Source organism: Takifugu rubripes, chromosome 17 (genome assembly GCF_901000725.2).
Source record: "Takifugu rubripes chromosome 17, fTakRub1.2, whole genome shotgun sequence".
Taxonomy (NCBI): domain Eukaryota; kingdom Metazoa; phylum Chordata; class Actinopteri; order Tetraodontiformes; family Tetraodontidae; genus Takifugu; species Takifugu rubripes.
Genome location: NC_042301.1, coordinates 361,437 through 388,445, shown reverse-complemented (window position 1 = coordinate 388,445; position 27,009 = coordinate 361,437). Strand labels below are relative to the sequence as shown.

The window sequence follows — 27,009 nt, the reverse complement described above, 5'->3', positions numbered from 1 at the left end:
GCTCTGGAGAAACCCGGATCCTGTCAGAAACCCGGATCCTGTCAGAGGGGCTCTGGAGAAACCCGGATCCTGTCAGAGGGGCTCTGGAGAAACCCGGATCCTGTCAGAGGGGCTCTGGAGAAACCCGGATCCTGTCAGAGAAACCCGGATCCTGTCAGAGGGGCTCTGGAGAAACCTGGATCCTGTCAGAGGGGCTCTGGAGAAACCCGGATCCTGTCAGAAACCCGGATCCTGTCAGAGGGGCTCTGGAGAAACCTGGATCCTGTCAGAGGGGCTCTGGAGAAACCCGGATCCTGTCAGAGGGGCTCTGGAGAAACCTGGATCCTGTCAGAAACCTGGATCCTGTCAGAGGGGCTCTGGAGAAACCCGGATCCTGTCAGAGGGGCTCTGGAGAAACCCGGATCCTGTCAGAGGGCCACACCAACCATAGCTGGGACCTAATTCTGCTCAACTTTCTCCATTTTAAAATGCTGTAGATGATGTATTTTGAATAGCTGGAGCTGGTCATCGGAAGAATAAAACTACTCAATATATTTTTATCAGGTTCTGTGAAATTGTGGTTTATAAGTCAAATTAGAAGGACGAGAACACTCACTGGAGCGGTGCGATTTACTGGTGGAACGAGTGATGCTGGGTACAACAAGCACCGGAGTTTCCCTCTTCACTGGGAATAAACCAGTCTGTTCTGGCTGAAAAGGGCCTTGAAAACTGCCCCTGCTCCGGGATCTCCGGTCTAGACGCAACATTCCTGACTCCGGCCTCCAAAAGTGCAACAAATTGTGATCGTTGATGCTTTTGCTGTGATGGAGTTAGAGGCTTCAGCTCCAGCACCAACCACACGGCTCATTTCAACACCCTTCCACGACCATCTGTTGTCACCCCTGCTCGCTCGTCCCTGGTCAGCCATCACCAGTGCCCCCCCCCCCCCCCCCGCTCCGGTCTGCAGTGACCCCCCGGAGGAGCTGGGCCGGGTCAGCTCTCATCCGGCCAGGGAGAAACACTCAAATCTGCTCAGTTCTTCAGCTGAAGCTCCAGATTTCTCACTGCAGTGCGTCAGCAGAGAGATTCGCTCTCCAACTCGCCCTTTTCTCCAGGAATCGGAGCGACCGAGTCCAAAAGCACTCCTTCGTAAACGCTCCCTCAGAAAACTCTCGACTTTTTCTGGCCATGTTGTGAGAAATGACTTATCCTGACGGCTCCATCTCCGGGGGTGTGAAGTTTGCTGGAAGAGTCCTTGTGTTTGCAGCTCTGCTAGCATCCTGCTAGCATCGTGCTAGCATCGCTAGCGTCAGACCTCCTCACATTCCTGTATTTATCCTCGTGCTCGTTGTGGCGATTCAACGACTTTACACGACTTTACCTTTCATTTCTGTAAAGAATCACTCATCAGGCATTCCCGACCAACCTTTCCTAGCCTGAGCTGACGTCCATTTGTTCCGTTTCTGCCAAAACAACGAGATGAAATAATCATTTGGTTGAACTGGAATTGTGAGTCGAACTGGGAGTATTTTTCCAGTTTGTTTTCCATGTCTTAGTCAGCAGGTGGGGACGAAGTGGGAGAATTTTCCTCATGAGGCAACAACCTCTTGGAGCTCTGCGTCAGCCAGGAAGAACGTCGTTAGTATCAAAAATCCCTTTTCTCATGTCTTCCTCACCCATAATAAAGCGTCATCAGCGTAACTCCCAGCTGCTGCGTAGCTGGATACCATCCCAACACTTCCCAACACTTCCCAACACTTCCCAACTCTTCCCAACACTTCCCAACACTTCCCAACTCTTCCCAACACTTCCCAACACTTCCCAACTTTTCCCAACTCATCCCAACACTTCCCAACTCTTCCCAAATCCTTTCCCAGATAACGGCAGCAGCAGAAATTCAACCAGAACATTTTGTGGACGTTAAATGAATCTGGGAAGTTCCTCTGAAGCAACATGACATAATTAAAACGCTGACAGTGAAGCTAATTAAGGATCTAATTAGAAATATGATGATTAAAACTGTTGGGCGGAAACGGACCAGCAGCAGAGAGCAGGACGAGGATGTGGAGATAATGGGAATGCTGGGAATGCTGGGGGTGGGCAGTGAGGGTGGGGCCCAGTCTGATGTCTTCTAAAAGCTTTGTTAGAGTTGAAGTGGCAGTTTGAAGGTTTGGCCTGTTCTGGAGCCTGTTCTGGGCTGTTCTGGTGCCTGTTCTGGAGCCTGTTCTGGGCTGTTCTGGTGCCTGTTCTGGAGCCTGTTCTGGGCTGTTCTGGTGCCTGTTCTGGAGCCTGTTCTGGAGCCTGTTCTGGTGCCTGTTCTGGAGCCTGTTCTGGGCTGTTCTGGTGGCTGTTCTGGAGCCTGTTCTGGTGGCTGTTCTGGGCTGTTCTGGAGCCTGTTCTGGTGGCTGTTCTGGGCTGTTCTGGAGCCTGTTCTGGAGCCTGTTCTGGGCTGTTCTGGTGGCTGTTCTGGTGGCTGTTCTGGGCTGTTCTGGAGCCTGTTCTGGTGGCTGTTCTGGGCTGTTCTGGAGCCTGTTCTGGAGCCTGTTCTGGAGGCTGTTCTGGGCTGTTCTGGAGCCTGTTCTGGAGCCTGTTCTGGAGCCTGTTCTGGCCTGGTCTGGAGGCTGTTCTGGTTGTTCTGGTGGTTCTGGTCACATGTTCTGTACATCTTCATCATGTACTGCAGCTCATTAAACCTCCTGATGGGATTTATCATTTAACTCGTGGCCACGGCCGACATCTCCGCTGTCAAAGTGCTGAATGAGGAAAAAAGGAGGTGAGATGGAGGTCAAGAGAAAAGACGGGAATAAAGTAAAGAAATGAAACGGGAATAACCAGGATATGAGAGAGAATTTGGAATGAGATGGTGATTAATTAATAAGTGTAATCGAAGAAAGGGGCTTAAATTGAGCGTCACAATCCCGAGTTTGTCCACTGTGGACGGGGTGCGTCCACCTTCTGGCAGCCACGGGGGGGGGACGATCCAGAACTATGTGTGTTCCGCTACGCGTCTCTGCTTTATATACAGACACGTTATCCATGCCTGTCCTCCGTGTCCGGGATAAAGTGTTCGAGAAGACCAGACGAGAGCTATTATTCCTATATGGCGCTAACACGCGGCTAACACTGAGTAGCTCTAGGATCCGCTGTGACAGGAAGGGTCCAGCCTGGCCCGGTGCTCCTGGAGGACAGGAAGGGTCCGGCCTGGCCCGGTGCTCCTGGAGGACAGGAAGGGTCCGGCCTGGCCCGGTGCTCCTGGAGGACAGGAAGGGTCCGGCCTGGCCCGGTGCTCCTGGAGGACAGGAAGGGTCCGGCCTGGCCCGGTGCTCCTGAGCGTGACCGTTCAGGCCTGGACCTGAGGGCCTGACTCCCTTTGCTCTGTGCTTCCCAGGATGATCACTCCATGTTTTTCCAGTTCGGGCCGTCCATCGAGCAGCAGGCGTCCGTCATGCTCAACATCATGGAGGAGTACGACTGGTACATCTTTTCCATCGTCACCACCTATTACCCCGGATACCAGGACTTCGTCAACAAGGTAAAGAAGCAGGCTAACCTGTCTGTCTGTCTGTCTGTCTGTCTGCCTGTCTGTCAGTATGGTGCTCTCTCCCTACCTTCCTCCCTCCCTTCCTCCCTCCCTCCCTCCCTTCCTCCCTCCTTCCTTCCCTCCCTCCCTTTCTCCCTCCCTCCCTTCCTCCCTCTTTCCTTCCCTCCTTCCCTCCCTTCTCCCTCCCTCCCTTCCTCCCTCTTTCCCTCCCTCCGTCCCTCCCTCCCTCTCTCCCTCCCTCCCTCCCTTTCTCCCTCCCTCCCTCCTCCCTCCCTTCCTCCCTCCCTCCCCCCTCCTTCCTTCCTCCCTCCTTCCCTCCCTCCCTCCTCCCTCCTTCCTCGCTTCCTTCCCTCCCTCCTTCCTTCCTTCCTCCCTTCCTGCCTTCTTCCTTCCTCCCTCCCTCCTTCCCTCCCTCCTCCCTCCCTTCTCCCTCCCTCCCTCTCTCCCTCCCTCCCTCCTTCCCTCCCTCCCTTTCTCCCTCCCTTCCTCCCTCCTTCCTTCCCTCCCTCCCTCCCTCCTTCCTTCCTCGCTTCCTTCCCTCCCTCCTTCCTTCCTTCCTCCCTTCCTCCCTTCTTCCTTCCCTCCCTCCCTCCTCCCTCCCTTCTCCCTCCCTCCCTCCCTCCCTCCCTCCCTTCCTCCCTCCCTCCCTCCCTCCTTCCCTCCCTCCCTCCCTTCCTTCCTTCCTTCCTCCTTCCCTCCCTTCCTCCCTCCTGCCTGTATCTCTGGCGCCCCCGGTGGCTCACCTTTGCACTGCACGTGTGTGTTATATATTTCTGTAGGAGGTCACGTCTTCTTCTCTTGTTCAGGTCCGCAGCACCATTGACAACAGCTTTGTAGGCTGGGAGTTAGAAGAAGTCCTCCTACTCGATATGTCGGTGGATGATGGAGACTCCAAGATCCAGAACCAGCTGAAGAAACTGCAGAGTCCGGTGATCCTGCTGTACAGCACGAAGGAGGAGGCCAGCACCATCTTTGAAGTGGCTCATTCAGTCGGCCTCACCGGCTATGGCTTCACCTGGATCGTGCCCTCACTGGTGGCAGGAGATGCCGACCACGTGCCAGCTGTCTTCCCCACAGGTAGCACCAGAGGCTGCTCCAATCCCTCCCTGAAGGAGGTTTTGAACCCAAGGAATTGGGTAGTTTGGAGTTCCTGAGCTTCAGCTGGACTTCCTGCTGTTGCTCTGACACTCTTGGTCACATCTTCACTTTCCTCCTCTTTTCTACTGTTGTCTAGTTTTGTACTATATACCTGCTTATTTATCATTTATTGTTTTGGAGCACTTTGATCAGCCAGTTTGTCGTCGCTGTTGCAATAAAAATACTTATTGTGTTATTTTGTGGAGATCTAAATGGCTCAGCACCGTGGTTGGGTCCACAACAGGGTCCACGTGGGGCTTGAACCCTTATTTATTATATAGGATTTCATTGAGACACGTTGTTCCGTGACTGTTCCACGGCACCGACTGTGCATCAGAACCCATGAAGCTCTTGGTTCTGACTCTTCATTGCTCACAGACGTCCGTCTCTTGTCCTCCTTCCACCCCTCCGTCCTCCCTTCATCCCTCCCTCTTCTCTCAGGGCTGATCTCGGTGTCGTATGACGAGTGGGACTACAACATCGAGGCCAGGGTGCGTGACGCTGTGGCGGTCATCGCCACGGCGACGTCCACCATGATCCTGGACCGAGGACCGCACACCCTGCTGAAGTCCAGCTGCCTGGGGACCCCGGACAAAAAGAGCACCACCAGCGGACACTCCAAGGAGATTCTGAAGTGAGTGGGGGGGGGGGGTGCAGGGTCGGGGGATGGGACAGATCTTACTCACCTGTACTCACCTGTACAGTGGCGGCTCTTTGGTCTCTGTACATCAAAGCTCCCAGAAACTGGAGCCAAACTGTCCAAATCCCCACAAGGTGTTCCAGCCAGGTGGTGGGCAGAACCGGGCCTCCCACCGTTAATGGCGCTACCTGTGACCCCTGACCTGTGACCCGTGACCCCTGACCCTTCCTCAGCCAAAGATCTGAGGAGATCAGATTTGGGACTTTTGGGATTTTTCAAAATTTTGAACTCGTGTCAGGTGTGTGCACGTGTTCATGCACACCCCTGGGGTGCTGCCGTGCACGTGTTCATGCACACCCCTGGGGTGCTGCCGTGCACGTGTTCATGCACACCCCTGAGTGGCCTTTCACTTCCTACCAGCTCTGTTTTAGACACCAGTGCTGAGGTGGAGAGTTTAGATCAGTGTGTTATGGTGGTGAGCAGAGAAGCTTGGACCAGAACACACACACACCCACACACACACACACACACACACACACACACACACACACCCACACACACACACACACACCCACACACACACACACACACACACACTCCCCTAGAGGGGGCTGTGCTGTGGACACGATCACCTGCAGCAGGTGGTGTGACTGAGGCCTCAGGGGCTGATTGTGTGGCTCATCTAGGCTGCTGTGATTATATCAGTGATCTGATGTGATCTGGTCTATATCAGTGATCTGGTGTGATCTGGTCTATGTCAGTGATCTGATGTGATCTGGTCTATATCAGTGATCTGGTGTGATCTGGTCTATGTCAGTGATCTGATGTGATCTGGTCTATATCAGTGATCTGGTGTGATCTGGTCTATGTCAGTGATCTGATGTGATCTGGTCTATATCAGTGATCTGATGTGATCTGGTCTATGTCAGTGATCTGATGTGACCTGGTCTATATCAGTGATCTGATGTGATCTGGTCTATATCTGTGATCTGATGTGACCTGGTCTATGTCAGTGATCTGATGTGACCTGGTCTATATCAGTGATCTGATGTGATCTGGTCTATATCAGTGATCTGATGTGATCCGGTCAGGTGCAGTGGTTTCATCTTGTGATCATTGACCTTTGCTGCTCCACTCACACGTGTTCAGGGCTCCTGTAGCAGCATTAAATCACAGATGATAAAACTGTCTAATGAACCCTGGAATTCTTCATTGGAACTTAATCAGACTTTTTTAATTGTACTTTAGGGCGCGCAGAGGACAACTGCTCTATTTTTAGGAGAAATAGGTTAGAAATGCCCACACTGCTGCTGTTAGCATGTTGTGTCGTTCATTTATCCAATCGTACACAACGGTTCGATCTCTTCCTTTTTAACTCTGTTTTGCAGGAGCATATATATACGTCTATATGAGCATATATATACGTCTATATGAGCATATATAGACATATATATGTCTTTACCTGGTTATTACCTGGTTAAAGGAAGCTAGCTTGTGGCATCCTCACCCTCCACTCTTCTTCATTTGTCATTCTAAATACACTCGTGCTCTCAACGCCAGGCAGCTGCTAGACATGAGATCATGTGATCGACCAGACATGGTCACATGATCACATGATCACCATTATAAATTATAATGGTGCGAGTGTGTTGACAGCTTCTCTTAAAACCTGCTTAATGTACAGAAGATGAATGAGGAGATTCTGCTCAGCTCGGACAGTCGGGAAAACACTGGATGAAATATTCCACGTCTCCGGATTTCTCCTTAACCTGTCTCGGGTGAGACGACTGTTTCCATGGCAACACAGCTGATTGTAAAATTGCTAAGGTTGTGGGTGCCATGGCAACACAATATATCACATTATATTGAGAACCTTCTTGTGATATTGCGTTGTTGTGCCCATGCACGGCTCTTTTCACGGGTCCACGTGTCAGCCGAGACGGCCGGGTCTTTTCCTTGGACTTGTCCTTGGTCTCGTCCTTGGACTCGTCCTTGGACTCGTCCTTGGTCTCGTCCTTGGTCTCGTCCTTGGACTCGTCCTTGGACTCGTCCTTGGTCTCGTCCTTGGTCTCGTCCTTGGACTCGTCCTTGGTCTCGTCCTTGGTCTCGTCCTTGGACTCGTCCTTGGTCTCGTCCTTGGACTCGTCCTTGGTCTCGTCCTTGGACTCGTCCTTGGACTCGTCCTTGGTCTCGTCCTTGGACTCGTCCTTGGACTCGTCCTTGGTCTCGTCCTTGGACTCGTCCTTGGACTCGTCCTTGGTCTCGTCCTTGGACTCGTCCTTGGACTCGTCCTTGGTCTCGTCCTTGGACTCGTCCTTGGTCTCGTCCTTGGACTCGTCCTTGGTCTCGTCCTTGGACTCGTCCTTGGACTCGTCCTTGGTCTCGGCCTTGGTCTCGTCCTTGGACTCGTCCTTGGACTCGTCCTTGGTCTCGGCCTTGGTCTCGTCCTTGGACTCGTCCTTGGACTCGTCCTTGGTCTCGTCCTTGGACTCGTCCTTGATCTCGTCCCACCATCTGGGCCCAACGGTCCTGCAGCTTCAGAAATGTCCACTCTGAATAAGTGCTGAACTAATTTGGTTCAAGGTTCGTTTCAGTCAGACGGAAACAGGTGCGGGTCAAAGGTCAAAGGTTAGGGTCCCTCCCAGTTGAGGACACGTGCCCTCAGCTGTGGAGGGAGTAGCTCTGTCTTTTCATGCCTTTTAGCATCTGTACGGGCAGCTAACTGTGCCGCTAACCCCGAGCTAACGATAACGATAGAGGGGTGCACGTTGTGGGAGATGTTTGTGGTTAAATGTGTATTTCACCTCATTTAGAACTTCTGCTGCTTGTAGTTTTAGCTGAAGTGTGAATATCAATAATATTATTTCTTTCCAGTGCAGTAATGTTCTACACTAGTATTTCAAATCCCAGTTGGGATGTTTTGGCACTTGTGTTTCATGTTTCAAGGGTCCCCTGATCGCCACGTTGAAGCGCCACAGAATCTTCTTCATATCTGTGTTTTTATGGTTTATTTCCTCTGTTAAAGCGTAGATGGAAGCAGCGTTTGGGTCGCGGTACCGTTGCTCACTGAAGACAAATGGCGTGTGGTTGGGTGTCGTCAGCGCTGAACTTGTGACTGTTTTTGTTTTCAGGTACGTTATGAACGTGACTTTTGAAGGCAGAAATCTTTCATTCAGTGAAAAAGGCCACCAGATGTTCCCCAAACTGGTCATCATTCTGCTTGACAAGGACAGGCAGTGGGACAGGGTGAATATCTCCATCACAGCCTCCTCCCTTCCTCGCGCCTCGTTTTCCGCCTGTAGTCCGTCTGCCATTGTTTTTCCTGCCTTTTGAAGTGTCTATTACTGCAGCGCCGCATCGCCCGGCTGTCCTCCCACTCTCTCACGCAGGTCGGCAAGTGGGAGAGAGGTTCCTTAACGATGAGGTTCCACGTGTGGCCTCGATTTGAGCTCTACTCGGGAGCGGAGGAGAGGGACGACCACCTGTCCATCGTGACGCTGGAGGAGGCGCCGTTTGTCATCGTGGAGGATGTGGACCCCCTCAGCGGCACCTGCATGCGGAACACGGTTCCCTGCCGCAAGCAGCTTAAACTCAGGTGAGGATCCCAACTGGTCCTACTTCACGGAGCGCCGTCGGTCCGTTTTAATGAGAGCTTCCAGCAGCAGCTCCTGCAGCTTATTTAACGACTGCTTTCATAACCAAGCTGCTTTGGCCTCACTGCTGAGTTCACATGCTGTTTGTTTAGTCTTCTGGAAGCTCAGAAGCACATCTTTGGAAGGATTGCTCTCAATAATCGATGCCTTCACCCCTCCCACTCTTGTGCCACCTGTCAGTAATCACACAGGGGATTCAGGGATTTACATCAAGCGCTGTTGCAAAGGTTTCTGCATTGACATCCTGAAGAAAATTGCCAAGAGTGTAAAATTCACCTATGATCTCTATTTGGTCACCAATGGAAAACACGGCAAGAAGATTAACGGGACATGGAATGGTATGGTCGGAGAGGTGAGGACCTTTAAAACTGTCACATGACGGTCTGTTGCTTGTCACATGACACACACCATGTCCACAGCTGTATCTATCTGACCGTCTTTCTGAGCTGCTTTAGCAGTGAATTCAGCCCTAATTAATCTCATCCTATCAATTCCAAGCAGTTCTGTAACAATGTCCAACAATTAAACAGTTTTAAGACTTGAACAACACCTGGGGAGGAATAATAACAACAGGTCAAAAAGGAGGGAAATGTGTGTCAAACGTGTGATGTAGTGGCGCCGCTCAGTAGCTGAACATTAACAGGAGAGTTGACAGCTGCAGGTCACTTACAGGAGCAAAATTATTAAATAAAAACCAGCAGGACGGCGCCAGGAGCTGCTCGTTCTGGTCTGGGGGGGCTTGGGTGGGCACCAAACCCTAAATTCTGACCCCAGAAGGGCGCGAGGAGTCAAAGAAAAGGGAAAGAGCTGCACTGCTCATGCGTGGATGCACGAGCTGATGGCCTGCAGCGCTGAGGCGAGCAGCTAATGAGTCAATATGAAGGGAGAACGTTTCTTTTGCTTCCTGCCTTATTACTGCAGTCTGTCGGGTCCTATTTATGCACATGGCCAAAGGTGCCAGAAACGCCGGACTAAATAATTACAGCAAAGCTGAGAGCGAAGGTGTTTGGTGGGAAGTCAGATATTCGGTGCACGAATCCTCCTGGAACTGTTCAGCTGAAATCTTAAACACTTGGCAGAAGAAAACGCGATAACGACGTCTTTCTATTTAGATCCTTTCCTTTCTCCCCATTCATCATAATATTCAGCACTGTTATAATACAGCATCAACGATGGCTGTCGGTGACTCCCCCCCTCTGTGCGTCTGCTGTTGACCTGCAGGTCGTCACAAAGAAAGCCCTCATGGCGGTGGGCTCGCTCACCATTAACGAGGAGAGGTCAGAGGTCATTGACTTCTCCGTGCCGTTCATTGAAACGGGGATCAGCGTCATGGTGTCTCGTAGTAACGGAACCGTGTCCCCCTCTGCTTTTCTTGGTAAGAGCTCCGTTGCGCACACACACACACACACACACACACACACACACACACACACACACACCATAAAGTTGCTTTATTTTGGTACACGTGTTCTCTTCCATGAGTCAGAGAAGGCTTTGTCTAGCTTTGCTCATCTGCTCTAATCCAAAGCTCTCAAATCCCAAACTGCTTTATCAGGCATTAGCAACATCCACCCTTTAAAGTCAATAAATTCCTGCCATTTCTGAGTCAAACTCACACCCCCACATTAAAAACGGAGGAATGAAATGGTAGAAATAATGATTTTTCACCAATATGAGCTCCTGGAGCAGGAACAGGAGTAGATAGAAGGAAGGGAAGCTCATCACGAGCAACTTGGCCTGATGTCATATTTCTGAAGGGAGAAAACAGCCACACGGAGAAAAGTTGCTGCTGACTCGCTGATCGGTCTGAGGCGAAATGGCTCTTCTGCCATTAACATGGTTACAAACACCAGACCTGTTTTAAATGAAGGCTTAACGGTGCTTTTACAGACGTCCTTTGTTTTTAAAGTCAAAACTCTGATGAGCTGGAATCGAGCGGACAAGCAACCAGGAGCAAAGGAGTCTCCTCTAAATCCGTTCTGTTTCCTCGCTCCCTTCCTAAGAGGATGCTCACGAAGCCTTCAGATGGGTCCTGCTGTGAGTTCTGAGCTGCCCTCCTCACCTGGTGGCTCCTAAAAAAGAGATTTGGTTCTCATTCATCAAAGCTGAGCAGTTTGTGTTTAAACTGAATCAGGCGTTGATCCACATTTAGTAGCTCAGGTCTGTCACCACGGTGTGTAGCACCTGTGTACATGTAGCAACACATAGAAATAACGCTTGTCACTGTTGTAAATTACAGTTTTAATTCATGTTGCGCTCTCTTATGGAAATAACAAGCAGATGCCTTTAATCCGGTGATATAGGCAGATTAGAAATATAAGACATTTAGACATTTAGTGAGTTAAATAAAGTGGCAGCCGGTTCCAGATCCAGATTAGGTGGATGATTGGGAATTCTGCATCCCAACCTGCTGTGGGCTGTGATCGGGATCACTTTTTAAACATGTCAGACAGCTCTACATTCCCACAGCTCCCAGGGGTTTAGATTAGGCTCTATCAGTTACACAGTAGAACATGGCTGCTTCCACATTTCTGCTATAATCTGGAGAGAAAATGGCCCAAATTGTTTGGGACTGTTGGACCTGGACTAAATGGACCACTAAGGTATGTGTGCTTCTTCAGAATGTGGACTATTGTCCAACATTTCTTAGCTCTCCATCAGGGGTCTCCTTCTCCGTCAGGGAGGATTCCTGACCAGGGGCTCTCCCCAATCATTCCTGCTTGGCTCGTCTCTGTGGGACAGTGTGGACAGTGTGGACAGTGTGGACAGTGTCCTCCTCCTCTGGCTGATTAACTCATCTTCCCTCTAAATAATCACAATTTCCGTTCGTTCTCTCTCTGGTTTAGCTTGTGCTGTGACTGACAGGTAACCCGGAGCGTCGACGCCCACCTCCTTTTATGGTGCTCATTACCAATTCGTGGGCGGAGACATAGGCAAACAGCTGATTAGCGCGAGCGCGCTGTTGGTTCGGCGTTCATGATCCACCCACGTGTTTAGGATCAGATCCGAGGTTCCCCGACACAACACCCTTCATCACCCCCGTCAGTTCCCACCTCTTCTCTCCGACTCCGCGCACACACGATGGGGGGGGGGCGGGAATGATGCCGGTGTAACTTGTTTGTCTCCTGTGCTCTCTGCTCCACCCCGTCCTGTCCTCTCCGTGCTGCAGAGCCCTTCAGTGCTGATGTCTGGGTGATGATGTTTGTGATGCTGCTCATCGTGTCGGCCGTGGCCGTGTTTGTCTTTGAGTACTTCAGCCCGGTGGGCTACAACCGCTGCCTGGCCGACGGGAGAGGTGAGGCAACACGCTGGTTTTTCCCCCATTTCTTCTGTTCTCCTAATGAAGGCGGGCGCGTGCGCTTTAATCAGGTGGTTCCGTCAGGCCGGCGTCCACGCTGCCGCTCCAGCTGCAGCATAATTGCAGGCTGCCATCGCGGAGCAAACTCCCTGGTTTTCTCCCGTCTCTGACACAGCAACAGTAGCTAATGTTTCCATCCCGCTACGTGTCATAGTGCCAAAGCAGTAGGAGGAACAATCTTAGACTTTAAAAGCAGGTTGTCATGGCAGCCAGAGTAGTTGTGATGTGTAACACTTTTCTGCTGTCGTGTTATTATAACTGGTCTTGAGGGAGGAAGCACAAGTCATTACAACATGGCCTTTAATGACTGAGCCATCAATCCTCCCCTGCTCTGGTCTAATTCATCAGGTGTCCCTCACAACAGCAGACATGCACACCTGTATCTCCCCACCTGTCGCCTGTTCTCTCATTTCTCTTTTGTTTCTATCTTGCCTTTGTTTTCCAGAGCCCGGCGGTCCCTCCTTTACTATCGGTAAGGCCGTCTGGCTGCTCTGGGGTCTAGTTTTCAACAACTCCGTCCCTGTTCAGAATCCCAAAGGCACCACCAGTAAGATTATGGTGTCAGTGTGGGCCTTCTTCGCTGTCATCTTCCTGGCCTCCTACACTGCCAATCTGGCGGCTTTCATGATCCAGGAGGAGTATGTGGACCAGGTGTCGGGCCTGTCAGACAAAAAGGTGTGGATTGAGATAAGGTAAGGGGTTGTGGGGTGGCAGAGCAGCTGTGTGCAGAACACGTGAAGGAGCCTGGCGCCACCGACGATCCTCGACTGGGCTCAAATGATCTCCTGGTTTTTGGCTAATGGCCCAGTTTGAAAGTGTGTTAATTAAACCCTCGTGTAAGTTGTTCAATCATGAAATCAACAATCAGTGTCAGAGAAAAGACAACTGGAAGATGTCTTTAATTTTGATGGACGGATTATTCAAATGAAGCTCAGCAGGCGTTTGCTTCTACTTTGAGGCTCAAACCTCATTGGTTCATGTCTCATTATTTCAGACGCATGAAACCATGAGAGGACATCAGTTTAAAACTCACACACACAAAAGGAGGATACGAATGTTTCAGTTAAAATGCTTAGTTAAAACTTAACTAACCCTAACCCAACTAACCCTGACCCAACTAACCCTGACCCTAACCCAACTAACCCTGACCCTAACCCAACTAACCCTAACCCTAACCCAACTAACCCTAACCCTGACCCTAACCCAACTAACACTAACCCTAACCCAACTAACACTAACCCTGACCCAACTAACCCTAACCCTGACCCTAACCCAACTAACCCTAACCCAACTAACCCTAACCCAACTGACCCTAACCCTGACCCTAACCCAACTAACCCTAACCCAACTAACCCTGACCCAACTAACCCTAACCCTGACCCTAACCCAACTAACCCTGACCCAACTAACCCTAACCCTGACCCTAACCCAACTGACCCTAACCCTGACCCTAACCCAACTAACCCTAACCCTGACCCTAACCCAACTAACCCTAACCCAACTAACCCTAACCCTGACCCTAACCCAACTAACCCTAACCCAACTAACCCTGACCCAACTAACCCTAACCCTGACCCTAACCCAACTGACCCTATGGTCCGTTCCTCTGCCCAGCTCCCTCCCTCCCTCCCTCTCTCCGATCTCTCCATCATCTTCTGTCCTTCTCTCCCCACAGTTCCAGAAGCCGAATGAATTCTCGCCACCGTTCCGGTTCGGCACGGTGCCCAATGGGAGCACAGAGCGCAACATCCGCAACAACTACCGGGACATGCACACTTACATGACCAGCTTCCACCAGAAGAATGTCGAAGAAGCGCTCTACAGTCTGAAGAGCGGGTGAGGAGGAAGCCGACAGTGGGGGGGTTGAAAAGTGCCACCGCAGGGAGGAAAAAGGAGGAGTCGTGCAGCTGTGAGGTCCTGCGATGATGCAAGAGGGCTAAAAGCTGCTAAAGGACTCCACAGAGGAAGGAGCGTTGGGGGGATGTGGGTGGGCAGCTGCCTGCTGCTGCTGGAGCCCACAATAGCAGCGCAGCATCTTCTTGCTGACACATTCTAATCTTCACTGTCTCAGCTCCTCTCCTAAACATTCCCATCAATCATCTCAATAACTGCCAGCGCAGAGCGGCGCCACACCTCTGCTGGCCGGGTTCGAGCCCATCGCACGCTGAAGAGGGAGCAGGAGTTGGTAGTTTGTTAAAGATGACGACTTTTACCTATCTCAACTAATCCTCCAAAGTGACCTTTTCCTTTTTGATGTGTTGAGGTCGTGCGTAGCGTGAGATGACCTGGAGCGACTTGCCCGGCGCTGTTATGAGGAGTCGAGCTTCTGATGCTAAATCGGTGGATTCTCTGTAACAGAGACATTTCTAATGAATACAAGTGATGAATAGAGCAATCTGCCTCTTTCAGACCCTGGTGCGTCGTTAAGGCATTAGTTGTGTAATTATCCCTGCGTGCGCCGCTCTGGTCTGAGCCATCTGCAGCCTCTTCATCTTTTTACCTGCAGCCCTGGGGGCAACAATCCAGCGCTGACGTGATTAAGTCACCTGATCAATTGCTTCCTGTTAAACCTTCCTTCTCAAAGGTTTGGGTGCAGCCTTATTCATGTTTTGCTAAGGACGTTTTTTTCTATATGATGGTACCAGACGTCTGGTCTCCGATACCTGGTCAATACACACGTTTTTAGCATTAATAATGTGTGTATTGATGACAGGATTAGTCCTTTATCCAAGGCCGTCGACACTTGCTGGTTTCTTTTTAGTAATTGTTATTTTTACTATTAAGTCCTGATCATGTTTTTTTTTTTTTTTACAGTATTCCACGATTTTATTCTCCTTTTCAATAGAATCAATCTTCTTTCGATAATAGAAGAGTTCCTTAATTTGCCATATGCTGTCAGATGGTCGTATATATTTGGTGTCTTTGTTTCATTTACTCCTGGATTTCATGTTTGATGAACTTCTGGATGAAGTTCTTAAGTAGAACATGTTGATGGTTGCTGGTAGAGGCAGGAAGAGTTGATGACACAGGACCTTTTGTATGATCTTCTGACATTCAAGGTCATTTAAGGTCAATAGAAGAGTAGAATGAATCACAACTATTACTAACAAGGCTTTTTATGGTTCAGAACCAGCAGAAGTGGGCTTGATTGACGATACCTGGCTTCTGTCACCCTGCAGCAAACTGGACGCCTTCATCTACGATGCTGCAGTGCTGAATTACATGGCGGGCAGAGACGAGGGCTGCAAGCTGGTCACCATCGGGAGCGGCAAGGTGTTCGCCTCCACCGGCTACGGCATCGCGATCCAGAAAGACTCTGGCTGGAAGAGAGCCGTGGATCTGGCTATCCTCATGCTGTTTGGAGACGGTGAGCACGTGCAGAACCATTCAAACGATGTTTGGGCTGATGAAACGAACATCTGTCTGATATTGGTCAGTGCCGACTGAAGAGGAAATCATCTCCCATTAGATGTTTGGTGTCTCTCTAACTAATCCTGAGGAGAGCCCAAAGCATCAGACAGTTCAGGTTTATTCCGGCTACACGAGGTCAAGGCAGATATTCAGTCTATCAGTAGTAGCAGCGCTATTATCACTATTATCACCAGAATTCTTTTCAGAAATTCTTGTAAACCAGAAGAAACCCAGATTATGAAAGAGGCATCAGTTTGGGAGTGCTGCTGGTATCAGGGCTGTGATTGTGATGGCGGTTCTTCATACCAGGAAACACCAAAGTCGCTCTGGCCCTTCAACATGTTGTGGAACAGAGGACATCATGTGTTCTCTAAGAGTGACTGCATGAACACGGAAAGAGGAAAGAGTCCTCACAGAGCTCTGAACTTCCCAACGAGGAGTCTTTGAACTTAAGAGTGATCGAGGAAACAACTCAGAGCCAGAAGGTGTCTTCAAAGCTGCCCCCTATCAATAACATCGATTAGCTTATGAATGGACAGTAAATCAAAGAGATCATAGGAGTCACATGCGGCAACGCTCGAGGATCACAGCGGGGACACGGCGGACGCCCCCTCGGCTCGCCCTCGCTCCTCACGCGCCCCCTTAGCTGCTCTCTGAAGGCCCGAGATGCTCTTTATCTTACAAAGGTAAAATCCTAACAAAACGTTGGTGAGTCTGCTCGGACTATATCTATATCTAATTGGCTTTGTGTGTGTGTGTGTGTGTGTGTGTGTGTGTGTGTGTGTGTGTGTGTGTGTGTGGATGTGTGTGTGTGTGTGTGTGTGTGTGAGAGAGTGTTTTGGGCTGGGGTGGAGCAGGCTTGTCGGCAAGCAGAAGATCAGGCCCGGAATGATCAGGAAAAAATCGGGCACGAGGCACTGGACGTGTGTGTGTGTGTGTTCACGCGTGTGCACGTGTGTGTGTCAGGGGTGGATGCTGGGATCCAGTCCAGCACCAGTATAAAACATCCCTGGCCGTGTTGGAAAGCTCCAGAGGACGTTTTTCTGATTCTCATAGAACAATTCTGAATCTCTGACTTGAGATTAAAGCTAAACCATCAGTCTTGTTAGTTATTCCTTTGATCTTTATACTAAATGATCAAAGGAAAATTGGGAATGCTATGATCAAATGTGTCCCAGCAGCATGTTGACACTTGCTGAGATGCCTTCAGAAGGTACCTCGGTTAGCGTTACACTTCCAGGGATGCGTCCACACCGCTCAGCTGTCGTGCGCATTGACACACACCCCTGACACACACATGTTGCCTTTGATGTGCGATCACTTTTTATTACCGTGTGTGACGGTGAAAGAGGTCAGCACAGACAGAACCTTCACCTTGGATCACGTCGTTGGAGGCCACATCGATTCAGAGCTCAAGGCGAATCACGATCACTGACGTGCCAGTGTGCACCTGCATGTGTGTAGAAGGTGTGTCTGACCACGTGCGTGCTTGATTATGTTCCCTAAAGGTCAGACGACACATCTACTGACTGGAGACAAGCTCTCGTTCTGTCGCCAGGACAACGCATCCAGGACTTGCTCTTATTGTTTCCTGTCTGTCAGCACGCTTGTGACACGTTAAAATGAAGACGTGAACATGGTCCAGGTCCACAGAGGAGGATGGAGCACGGGCTCAAAGCAGGAACAGGGTGAAAAGAATGTGGGAATGGTTGGAAGGAGGCTCAGGACTGAGTCCATCCTGCCAAACTAAATCAATCAGATTAACTGGCCAGTTTAGTTTCCTCTCGTGCAGCCTCATTTTGATGGCAAATTGTTTGAGAAATAATACTGAGATTAGTCATGTGACCTCATTTAGAGCGAAGAGCGTGAAGAAAGTGCTCCAGTGATTCCATGAATGATTGTTCTGGGACGGCTAAACGTCTTCTTTCCTTCCTGAGGTTAACAGATTAGCTGAAGACCAGCCCAGCAGAACCACTGCCTGGGGTTACGCAATCCCTGGGAAAATACGCACCCTCGAGCAGATGAAACAGCCCCCCCCCCCAGCAGCCCTCCCACCCGTGTTAAACTGGGGGGGACACGTTTTAGCATAGAAATGCTCATCACATGCTCACAAACGCCCCCTATCTGTGCACTGTGAAATCCCAGCAGAAGGGATCGCCTCACGTGCACACTCCACTCCCTAAGGAGGAGGGTCCTGGGGGGTGCGGTTAAACAGGCTGTGTGGACCTGTTGGCAGCTACGTGATCAGACACCTGTGGCTGAGCTCGCCAAGCGTGCAGCTCACATGCGCAGTTGATAACCTTAGTGCATGAATCTCTCCCTCAGGTGAGATGGAGGAGCTGGAGGCCCTGTGGCTGACCGGCATCTGCCACAACGAGAAGAATGAGGTGATGAGCAGTCAGCTGGACGTGGACAACATGGCGGGGGTGTTCTACATGCTGGGAGCCTCCATGGTCCTGTCATTAATCACCTTCATTAGTGAACATTTGTTCTACTGGCAGCTGCGTTTCTGCTTCATGGGCGTGTGCTCTGGGAAGCCTGGGTTCACCTTCTCCATTAGCAGAGTAAGTGTGTTTTAATTACGCTCTGGATTGGGTCCTCCTGACCCCGGTGATGCTTTAGAGCCGCTGGCTGTGGTTGAGGGTGTGAAGTCACCCTCAGTCCCAGTCCTTCAGCTCAGGTGGCTGCTGGGAAATTAAGCCCCAAATGACATAAATGGTCAGAACAACCGTATTTGAAATACGCGCTGTTGGTAGCTACAAGGCATAGCTGCTCCTGAAGGTGAGCACACTGTCACCATGGAGATGGGATATTTGCCTCTGAGGCATCGCTGCACACACACGTGCACGTGTGAGAGGAGCCTCCATCCAGAACTGTCTCACTTCCATCCATCACTGTTGTCAGTTTTTTTTATCATAAGTTAGATTCCAGTGGGGCTTTCTGTTGTTTCCAATGCAACAATCATCTGGTAAACAGTTAAACTGTCACCGATCTTTATTAAACTGAACAAACTCCAAAGAGGAGACCCCAAGAATACTCTATTGTACCATTGAAGACCCCTTGAAAATGTCTCCACCAGCTAATGTGAACTGGAAAACATGAAGAGTTTGATCTGTTATTTCACCAGGTTAATCCCACTCAGATTATTAACCAGCCAAATATCGCGGATCAAACCAAAACTTGTGAATCCTGTAGAGGCAAAGATCTGCCAACATTAGCTTGGATCATCCCTGAGTGAGATGGCTGCAGCGGAGCCTCCTGATAAAGAGAACTTTGGAAAGTTCCTGGAACCACGGCAACATTTGGTGCAGCGTATTTTCAGTCATAGACCTGAAGGAGTGTTTGTGGGTGTCGACACGCCCGTCACCATGGTTTAGATGCACCCCAGTAATGATTAGAGGTAGAAATGTGCAAATGTTCACTTGTCTTGAGACTGAGACGGACATCATGGTGACAGGTTGAAGGTAATGCACGTGTTCCTGGAGGTGTACGCCCTTTTATTAATTAGAAGAATTGTCTTACAAGATTAAAGCAATTCTCTAGTTTCCTGAATAAATTAGCAAGCGTGAAATGTGAAATGTGGTGGGAAATGAAGGACATTTGTTTCAACGGAGAGTGACTCCAATAGTTCCAGGAAAGCTCAGCTTGTGTTGAAGGGATGGATGAGAGGCGACAATGGGATAAAGGGAGTAAAGGCGATAAAGAAAAGTGGCAGGTGGAGAAAGCAGAATCCAAAGGAACAGACACAGTAACCTCTGTCCTGTTGCCGTTCAGAGCAGCTGTTCTACGTAGAGATGCAGACAGATAAAGACTGACAGTCCCAAAGGAGCCGCTGCTCACCTGAGCGCCCCGAACCAGAGATAAAACAGACTGGATGAGAGAGAACGGAGGCATGAAAGGAGCTTCAGAGTGATGAATGTAGCTCAGTGAAAGGGACCAAGACAGACAAAAACCGCTTCTGACAAGTTGTCGCCTTTGAGGAACGTTTGCCTGGGCGGCCGACTGATGGGTAACATGTCCTTGACCTTTTGGATGCGTCTGGGGCCACAGCCACCAACTCCCTCACTCCTCAGTTCTGAACTCACTCGTGAAAAGCTGAGTGGTGGCTAACGACCAAAAGAGAATTAGCCATCATCTCAAAAAGAGAGGGGTTTGGAGTTGAGAGTGCTTGTGTCTTCGGCCATGGCTCTGGTCAGGGTGGGTCCCTCTGCTGGTGTAAGTGTCACAGAGACCACGTGAGAACTCAACCAACCCTAACCCCAACTAACCCTAACCAACCCTAACCAACCCTAACTGCGGAGCCACGCATTAACCTCTGTCTACCTGGTGTTTATGTGTCTGGAGTCCCGGTGGCTAGCATGAAAGCTGCTTGGCTCGTTGATTCCTGACTACTGCCACACATTTCTGCTGTTTTCCTTCAACTCTAGTTCTTTGCATCTTTTCTCTTTCATTCTCTCTCTCTTTCTCTCTTTGTCCCATTGCCCGCCTCACCGTCTCTTTATCTCTCTCCACCTCCCTTTCTTCTAATTTTCACACCCCAGGGAATCTACAGCTGCATCCATGGGGTACAAATTGAGGAAAACAAGTCAACCATAGATTCACCCTCATCCACCATGAAGAAAAACATGAACAACACCCACTCCAACATCCTGCGGTTACTCCGTACAGCCAAGGATATGACTGCTGTTCCAGGCATTAATGGCTCTCCACACGCTGCTCTGGAGTACAGCCATAGTGGTCGAGACTCGGCCATTTATGATATACAGGAGCACCGGCGCAGTTTGGTGGGCCATCCCATAGACTGCAAGTCAGCACCACCCTACCAACCGGAGGACAACATGTTCAGCGATTACATCAGTGATGTAGAGAGGACTTTTGGCAACTTGCCTCTGAAGGACAGCAACCTGTACCAGGACCATTACCTGCACCACCACCCGGCCTCTGCTCTGGGTATGTCCGGCCCCCCACCTAATAGGCCACGCAGTTTAGGCAGCACTAGCTCATTGGATGGGGGCATGTTTGATTGTGACAGTTTAGGGGGAGGGGTAGCACCCATCTTCACCACCCAGCCACGCCCTTCCATGACTCACAGGAATACCAGTAAATTTGACCTGATTGCTGGCCACGCCCCCGCAGACTCCAGCCAGGTTGGGTTCAAAGGAGCCAATGTTTATGGGAGGTTTTCTTTCAAAGGAGGCGCATCCAGTACAGGACTCATCGGGGGTCAGGACAGGTACTGTGTAGGGGGTGGGGGAGGCTCAGGAGGTGACGATGGGAACATTCGCTCCGATGTTTCTGATATATCCACGCACACCGTAACCTATGGCAACCTGGAGGGCAACAACAAGCGACGTAAGCAGTACAGGGATAGCCTGAAAAAGAGGCCAGCCTCGGCAAAGTGCAGACGGGAGCAGGACGAGATAGAGCTGAGTGGCTTGAGGAGGAGAGCCCACCACCACACCGTTCACCACCACTTCCCACATGGGCCCCAGGCACACCGCAAAGTCTCACCTCCCCTGGAGCGGAAGAGGGGAGGAGGGGGTAATGCTTCACCTTTTTCATTCCGCAAAGACAAAGAGAACCTAAGGGATTTCTATGCGGACCAGTTTCGCTCCAAGGAGGGCAAGGCCAAGTGGGAGCAAGAGGGTGGAAGTGGAGGAGGTGGTGTGGGCGGTGGGAGCAGTGGTGGTATTTGTAAAAGCTTGGTGCCTGTAGAGGACTTCCTCAAAGGTATAGCCATGAAGCCAGAAGGCAAAAGTGGGCTCGGGTCGGCAGGGCAGCAGGCTCACACGTGCTGGGACAAAGGTGGCTCTGGGTTAGGAGGAGGGGGCATAGCAGGGGGGGACTGGGAGTGCCGTAACTGCCACGGCGTGTGTCATCACAGCGGAGGGTTAGCTGGAGGAAACCCCTGCTCGGCGGTCGGAGCCGCGGGTACGAGCAGCCGCCCCAGCTCCGCCAGCTGCAAACGTTGTGACTCGTGTAAGATGCAGCCGAGCCTTTACAACATCAGCGAGGATAATAACACCATGTTCACCGGAGGGAAGGGCGGCGCCGGACCCGGCCAAACACAAACTCAGGTGCAGCGTAGGAAACTAGGGCCGGGCGGGAGGGTGTTACGGAGGCAACACTCGTACGACACCTTTGTTGACCTGCAGAGAGAGGGGGCAAGTCGTATGGGAGGGGTCGGCGGTGGCATCGGCGGGCAGTTTCCTCCCCGAAGTGTGAGCTTGAAAGAAAAAGACAGATTCGTGGAGGGGTCGAGTCCTTATGCCCACATGTTTGAGAGGTACGCAGCTGAAAGGGAGTCTTCGTTGTTTGGAGGAATAGGTGGGGACAGGGTGAAAGGGGGATCCTCGTTTAGTTTGTTCCGTGGAGGAGAGGGGGGGTTGCATCAGCGGTCGGTGGGGGAGAGAGACCTGAGGGACAGAGATAGGGCTCTAATAGGAGGTGGTGGTGGTGGTAGCAGAGGGGCCGGGACTTATTCCTTGTCTAAATCTCTCTACCCAGATAAGGTGAACCAGAACCCTTTCATCCCGACCTTCGGTGACGACCAGTGTCTATTACACGGTGCCAAACCGTACTACGTCAAAAAGCCACAGACGCAGCAGCCACAGCAACTTCTCAACAACAGCCGCGGAGGAGGGGATTTCCGAACCTCCATGGGAGCAGCTTCCTACTTGCCCGCATCGGCCACCGCGGGGGTGATGTCTAATGTTGCCCCCAGGTTCCCTAAAGAGCTTTGCTTGGGTGGTGTGGGAGGGCCCATGAGCAACCACCATGGGTCCAACAAGCTAGCACCTGGGGGCAGGGACACGCTAGGTCTGGGGCAGGGACAGAGACCCTTCAATGGTGCCAGCAACGGACACGTATATGAAAAGCTTTCCAGTATTGAGTCAGATGTCTGAGGGTGAAGATGGAGGCAGAAAAAGGGAGAGAGGAGATGAAGTCGGAGGGGGGGGGGCAGAACAACCAACAGACAAAGTGATAAGCAGCACAAGGTGAATGATGCACCGAGGCCATAGCAGGCTAAGCTGTGGCAACGCTCAACAGGAGGCAGGTTTCTGATGGTGGTGCTCCCATGTTCAGAGGAGGGCTGGGATGGAGAGGGCAACCAGACTCCTGCTCTCCTCACGTGCTCGTTCTCTCCCTTCGGACGTCCTGAACACCAAAACATGTCATTTAGCCACAGAAACACAATCATGAATGAGAAATCAGCCGGTGTTGAGCTAACAGGGTAAAATACCAATAACTGTATTGATAATGTTGATAAAATTAGATATTCTTAGTGTTTGATGATGATCAGTTTGGATGGTTTTTTAGTTTTTATTGATTTAAATAGTTCATGTTACATATTTGGTATGTTGTGTGATTATTTCTTAGCTTTCCGATATTACAGGACGCCAGTTTTCACTCTGGATCTGTTACACGTTTCTGTAATTTGGACTCTTTTGCTATGAATTCTTCATCCTTTTTTAATTTCTTACTTTGAAGTGCTGTGAACTGTACGTGAAAGGCATGATATGCTGGGTACATTGTGTGTACTTTAAACGAAGGTCCTTTTCCAGCTGCATACGCGGCAACATCATACTGATTTGCCACATCTTCTCCCTTCACCTAACTGGGTCTGTTGAACTGGATGTGCCTTAATGGATCTTCTATGGGCTCACCTGCGTACGATTAGGCAGTTACACCTGTGTGACATGACGGAGCATCGCTGGTTTTCATTTACCCGAGAAGCTTCTCTTAGATATATACATTAACTCTGAGATTAACCTACCTGTCATTTGGACGACAGCGAACGTCCTACTCGGCTCGACACATTTGAGGTACAGGTGAATCAAACGTGATCCCTGCGTGTTGACTCCGTCAGAGTGGAACCTCAATGGAATCTCAGGGAGATGCCTCCCAGGCCGGGAGGAGCATTGCTGTCCTGCCTCCGGCGACCTTCTGACCCCTGCTGGTGTAACGACCACAGCGTGCTCGACTGGGCGCAGACGTCACACAATCTCCTGCTACGCTAAAGGTCAATCGTGTCCCCGCCTGTTGTGTCGGCAACTCTGGATTTGATGAATCTAGAGCGTTTCCATTCGATTGAAAGAGGCAGACGCAGGTGATTGGGATGAGCAGACAAACCACCTGTACCAGCAAACAGACCAGTTCATCTCCCCCTCCTCCCCGTCAGAGGTCCCATTACCATGTGGGGCTTTTCCAGTATTTGCTGCTTTCATTTCTCACGGCTCCTCTTCCTGACGCTTTTATCGCCTTTTAATCCTCTGACTGATGTCTACAAACATCCCGTACAAAGAAAGATGGGGGGGCGGACCCTCCAGCTCTGTAAGGAACTGTGAGGAATAATCTTGTAGGAATCTTCACATTTAATGAAAATGAGGCATTTGCTTTATGCCATATTGTGGAAAATTCATATTTCCTGTGTTGAGCTGAGAGTAGCGATGAAACGCCACAGCTAATAAATGTGGGGGAATAAAGAGCAGCACATCAAAGCCACCCGTGGCTCGTTGGTTTAGACAAAAGAGCTTTTAATCAACCCAACAGTAGAGTTAAAGATGGTTACACGTGCGCCCTTCAGCACTCTGCCTTACAAGTTCATGGACGTTTTAAATGATTTAGCCATTTTCTCTCCGTCCCAGCTGCTCAAACTCACCTTTGTAACGAGGCTTGGAAGCTGCTTCCTGCTTCCTTATCTCCCTAATCTGGAACACAATCTGTGTCCGTGCTCTTTTAATCCAGCTTGAATCCACATTGACGCACAAACAGGCCACCTCTGCTCTTAAAAGAACGCAGCTTTTACATTTAAAGGCATTACTCGTGGTCCGTGAACATCCCAGTCCAAACTCTCCAGAGCAAGTCAGTATGGATGCTGTAGGGTATGGCTCCTTCAGATTTGCATGTATGCACTACTTTTAACCTTTGAGCCAATTTTAATGTTTTTTTTATTATCAATTTCATCAATACTGGAGATCCTTAGAAGAGTGTGCGTGTGTGCGTGCACTTGCGTTGATTTATTTTTTTCCTTTAATAATCATGTAAAAGGACATAAACCTTTTTTCATTATAACCGCTGTCCTGAAAATGGTTCTCTTGATAGTTTTGTGTAAATTTAAACAAGCTTGAGGTCTCGGTAAATTCAGACATTGTCTCCAAAGAAGCCTTCGTCATTTCTATTCCTTTCTTTTTTCGATATCTCGGTACGTTTCACTGTTTGGTTTGTGTATGTGCCTGAGAACAGAAGCTTGATTACCTCCGTGTGTGCTCCTGTGGAAGAGTGTGTGAGACCAGATGCTTGTACAGTTTAATAGGAGGCGTTTGGAAACGCCTTTCACTCACGGGATTTTGATAACAAAATGGAAAATAACTGTACAAAAGAGTGAAAAAAATCTATTTGGGATAAATCTTTGATTCGTAGATCCCCTTGCGAAATTGCTTTTGTAAAACTTCAGGCTTGGATACGTGCAATCGTTTCTTAATGCACAGATAATGTGCACATTTGAGGACAAGTTCTCAAGTCAAAGCTTGTCGGCGTGCTTTCATTTTCCTGATGATCTTTTTCTTTTTACAAAGGGAAATCTTGTGAAGCAGCGTCACCCACCGATATACAAAAGCACAAGTTTATCCGTCTTATTTTTACAAAGTCTATTTTCCTCTTTGACTGAACTTGTGTTATCGTGTTTAATGATCAAATGACTCTGGATCTCTGAGCTGTACAGATTGTGAAAAGTTGTATATAGGAGAAAAGTTTGAGAAAAGGCTCCCCTTGCATTTTTGTATGGAGGGAAACTACTTGTGCTGAGAGTTTATGAAATCAAACTGAATATTTAGTAATATTGAACATGAGATTAAACACAGTAAATGTGAAAATAAGTGCTGACAAATATTCTTCTGTCTCTTTGGAATAAAAGTGTTGCGTATTGATAAAAAATAAAGAAATCTCAAAACCTTTGTCTTTGGTTAATGTTCCCGTGTGGAACGATACCTCACTTTGTTCTGATCCGAGAAGATGCTGCCAAACTGCCGTCGTCTGTTGTTCTTTGATGTGTGGATGCAGCTAAATTAGCTTGAGAGGAAGATACAAGAGCAAAGAACAGAGATCAAAGCGCCCCCCCACCCCCAACATCTTCCACCTCTGCCTCCGTCTTTGACTCTAAAATTTTTGTCCAGCAACAGGAGTTATTTAAAGAAACCTGCAGGTTGTAAAATACAGCAATGCCAAGAGTGTGTGCGTGCGTGCGCGTGTGGGTGTGTGTGTGTGTGTGTGATTTAGGTTTACATGATTGAAACTGATCTCCTGCTTATTGAAACGCCCAGTTTCCGTTGGCAGCCATTGTTTGTCTCTCTTGTTCACGTCTTACGACCCAGCAACCTCAGGATGCAGCGATACACATGTAACTACTTGACAATTAACTGTTACCTAGCAACTGGCTCCTTTTCCATAGATGGGGGGGTGGGGTGAGGGAGTGGAATATAGAAACAGATTTATACAGTATTCCCACAGCATCTTAACTGGATTGGATGCAACAATGCACCGACAATAAAATACCAAAATGGAAAGTACAGCCTGAGCTCAACACCCACACAATGTGGAGAGGAGAGACAGGAGGGGGGGGCAAGATGGGGGAGGAAGGGTGGTGGGGGCTGTTCAGATTATCCTCCGATAAATGGAGGCGGGTGAAACACGCAGTCACCGAGAAGTAAAGGAGGAAGCGAGACTAAGTCAGGAGCTAAAGCTGCTACAGAGGCTACAGACGCAGCCGCGGAGGAGAAACTCCGGGTTGTCATGACAACTCAAAGTTTGGGCAGACAATGCCTGGTCTCGTACATTGTGATGGTACAACATGTGATGCTACAGGTATTTAGGTGCCATCATCAAATATGGCCAGTAAAGCGATGTTTTCCATTTAATAAAGACATAACGGTCCATTTATTAAAGACATAACGGTCCATTTATTAAAGACATAATGGTCCATTTATTAAAGACATAACGGTCCATTTAATAAAGACATAATCTTTCATCAGAACAGGTCGTGTTCGCGAAACTGGCCTAGAAACCGAATCTGTGGAGAAACGGTGCACGTCAGATGTAATTCGCATCAAAAGTATTAAAAACGGCGGTTATATTCACATAAACACCAATGTTTCCAGTTAAAACTGTTTATTAAACCTATGGGCCATTTATAACTTGAGTATAAAAACGAGTCGTTGTAAATGTGGTTCGTCTTTAACCGGGTTTTTAGTGGGGGGGGGGGGTTACTGCGTCTCTCCGGCGGTCCTTCCCG

The 27,009-nt window shown here is 49.7% G+C and overlaps 1 protein-coding gene and 1 long non-coding RNA gene across 4 annotated transcripts; one reads left to right on the top strand and one right to left on the bottom strand.

Annotated features, from left to right (window-relative positions):
* The first annotated feature begins 3,311 nt into the window (after window positions 1–3,311).
* Window positions 3,312–25,675, top strand: grin2bb (glutamate receptor, ionotropic, N-methyl D-aspartate 2B, genome duplicate b). Of its 3 annotated transcripts, none has more exons than XM_029850210.1 (14): window positions 3,333–3,511; window positions 4,327–4,597; window positions 5,099–5,291; window positions 8,429–8,543; window positions 8,687–8,892; window positions 9,131–9,302; window positions 10,172–10,325; window positions 12,120–12,245; window positions 12,754–12,983; window positions 13,984–14,144; window positions 15,488–15,675; window positions 18,045–18,283; window positions 20,261–21,260; window positions 22,227–25,675. In XM_029850210.1, exons 1-14 carry the CDS (start codon window positions 3,380–3,382, stop codon window positions 22,622–22,624), a joined length of 3,585 nt encoding a protein of 1,194 aa, XP_029706070.1. In that variant the 5' UTR covers window positions 3,333–3,379; the 3' UTR covers window positions 22,625–25,675. The 3 variants fall into 3 exon arrangements, with proteins under 3 accessions (XP_029706069.1, XP_029706070.1, XP_029706071.1); XM_029850211.1 differs by having other exon boundaries at window positions 3,336–3,511; window positions 20,261–20,669; XM_029850209.1 differs by having other exon boundaries at window positions 3,312–3,511; window positions 20,261–25,675.
* LOC115253197 (uncharacterized) lies at window positions 14,340–15,588 on the bottom strand. Its single transcript, XR_003891478.1, has 3 exons — window positions 15,467–15,588; window positions 14,549–14,657; window positions 14,340–14,472 (listed from the first exon to the last, which is right to left on the bottom strand). It is a non-coding gene; the product is annotated as an uncharacterized lncRNA (long non-coding RNA).
* Window positions 25,676–27,009: the final 1,334 nt, after the last annotated feature.

Coding starts and splice junctions, on each gene's coding strand:
- grin2bb (XM_029850209.1), top strand. CDS start 3,380: ATGTTTTTCCAGTTCGGGCCGTCCATCGAGCAGCAGGCGTCCGTCATG. Junction 8,893..9,130: donor CGCAAGCAGCTTAAACTCAG/GTGAGGATCCCA, acceptor GCCACCTGTCAG/TAATCACACAGGGGATTCAG. Junction 9,303..10,171: donor GGAATGGTATGGTCGGAGAG/GTGAGGACCTTT, acceptor GTTGACCTGCAG/GTCGTCACAAAGAAAGCCCT.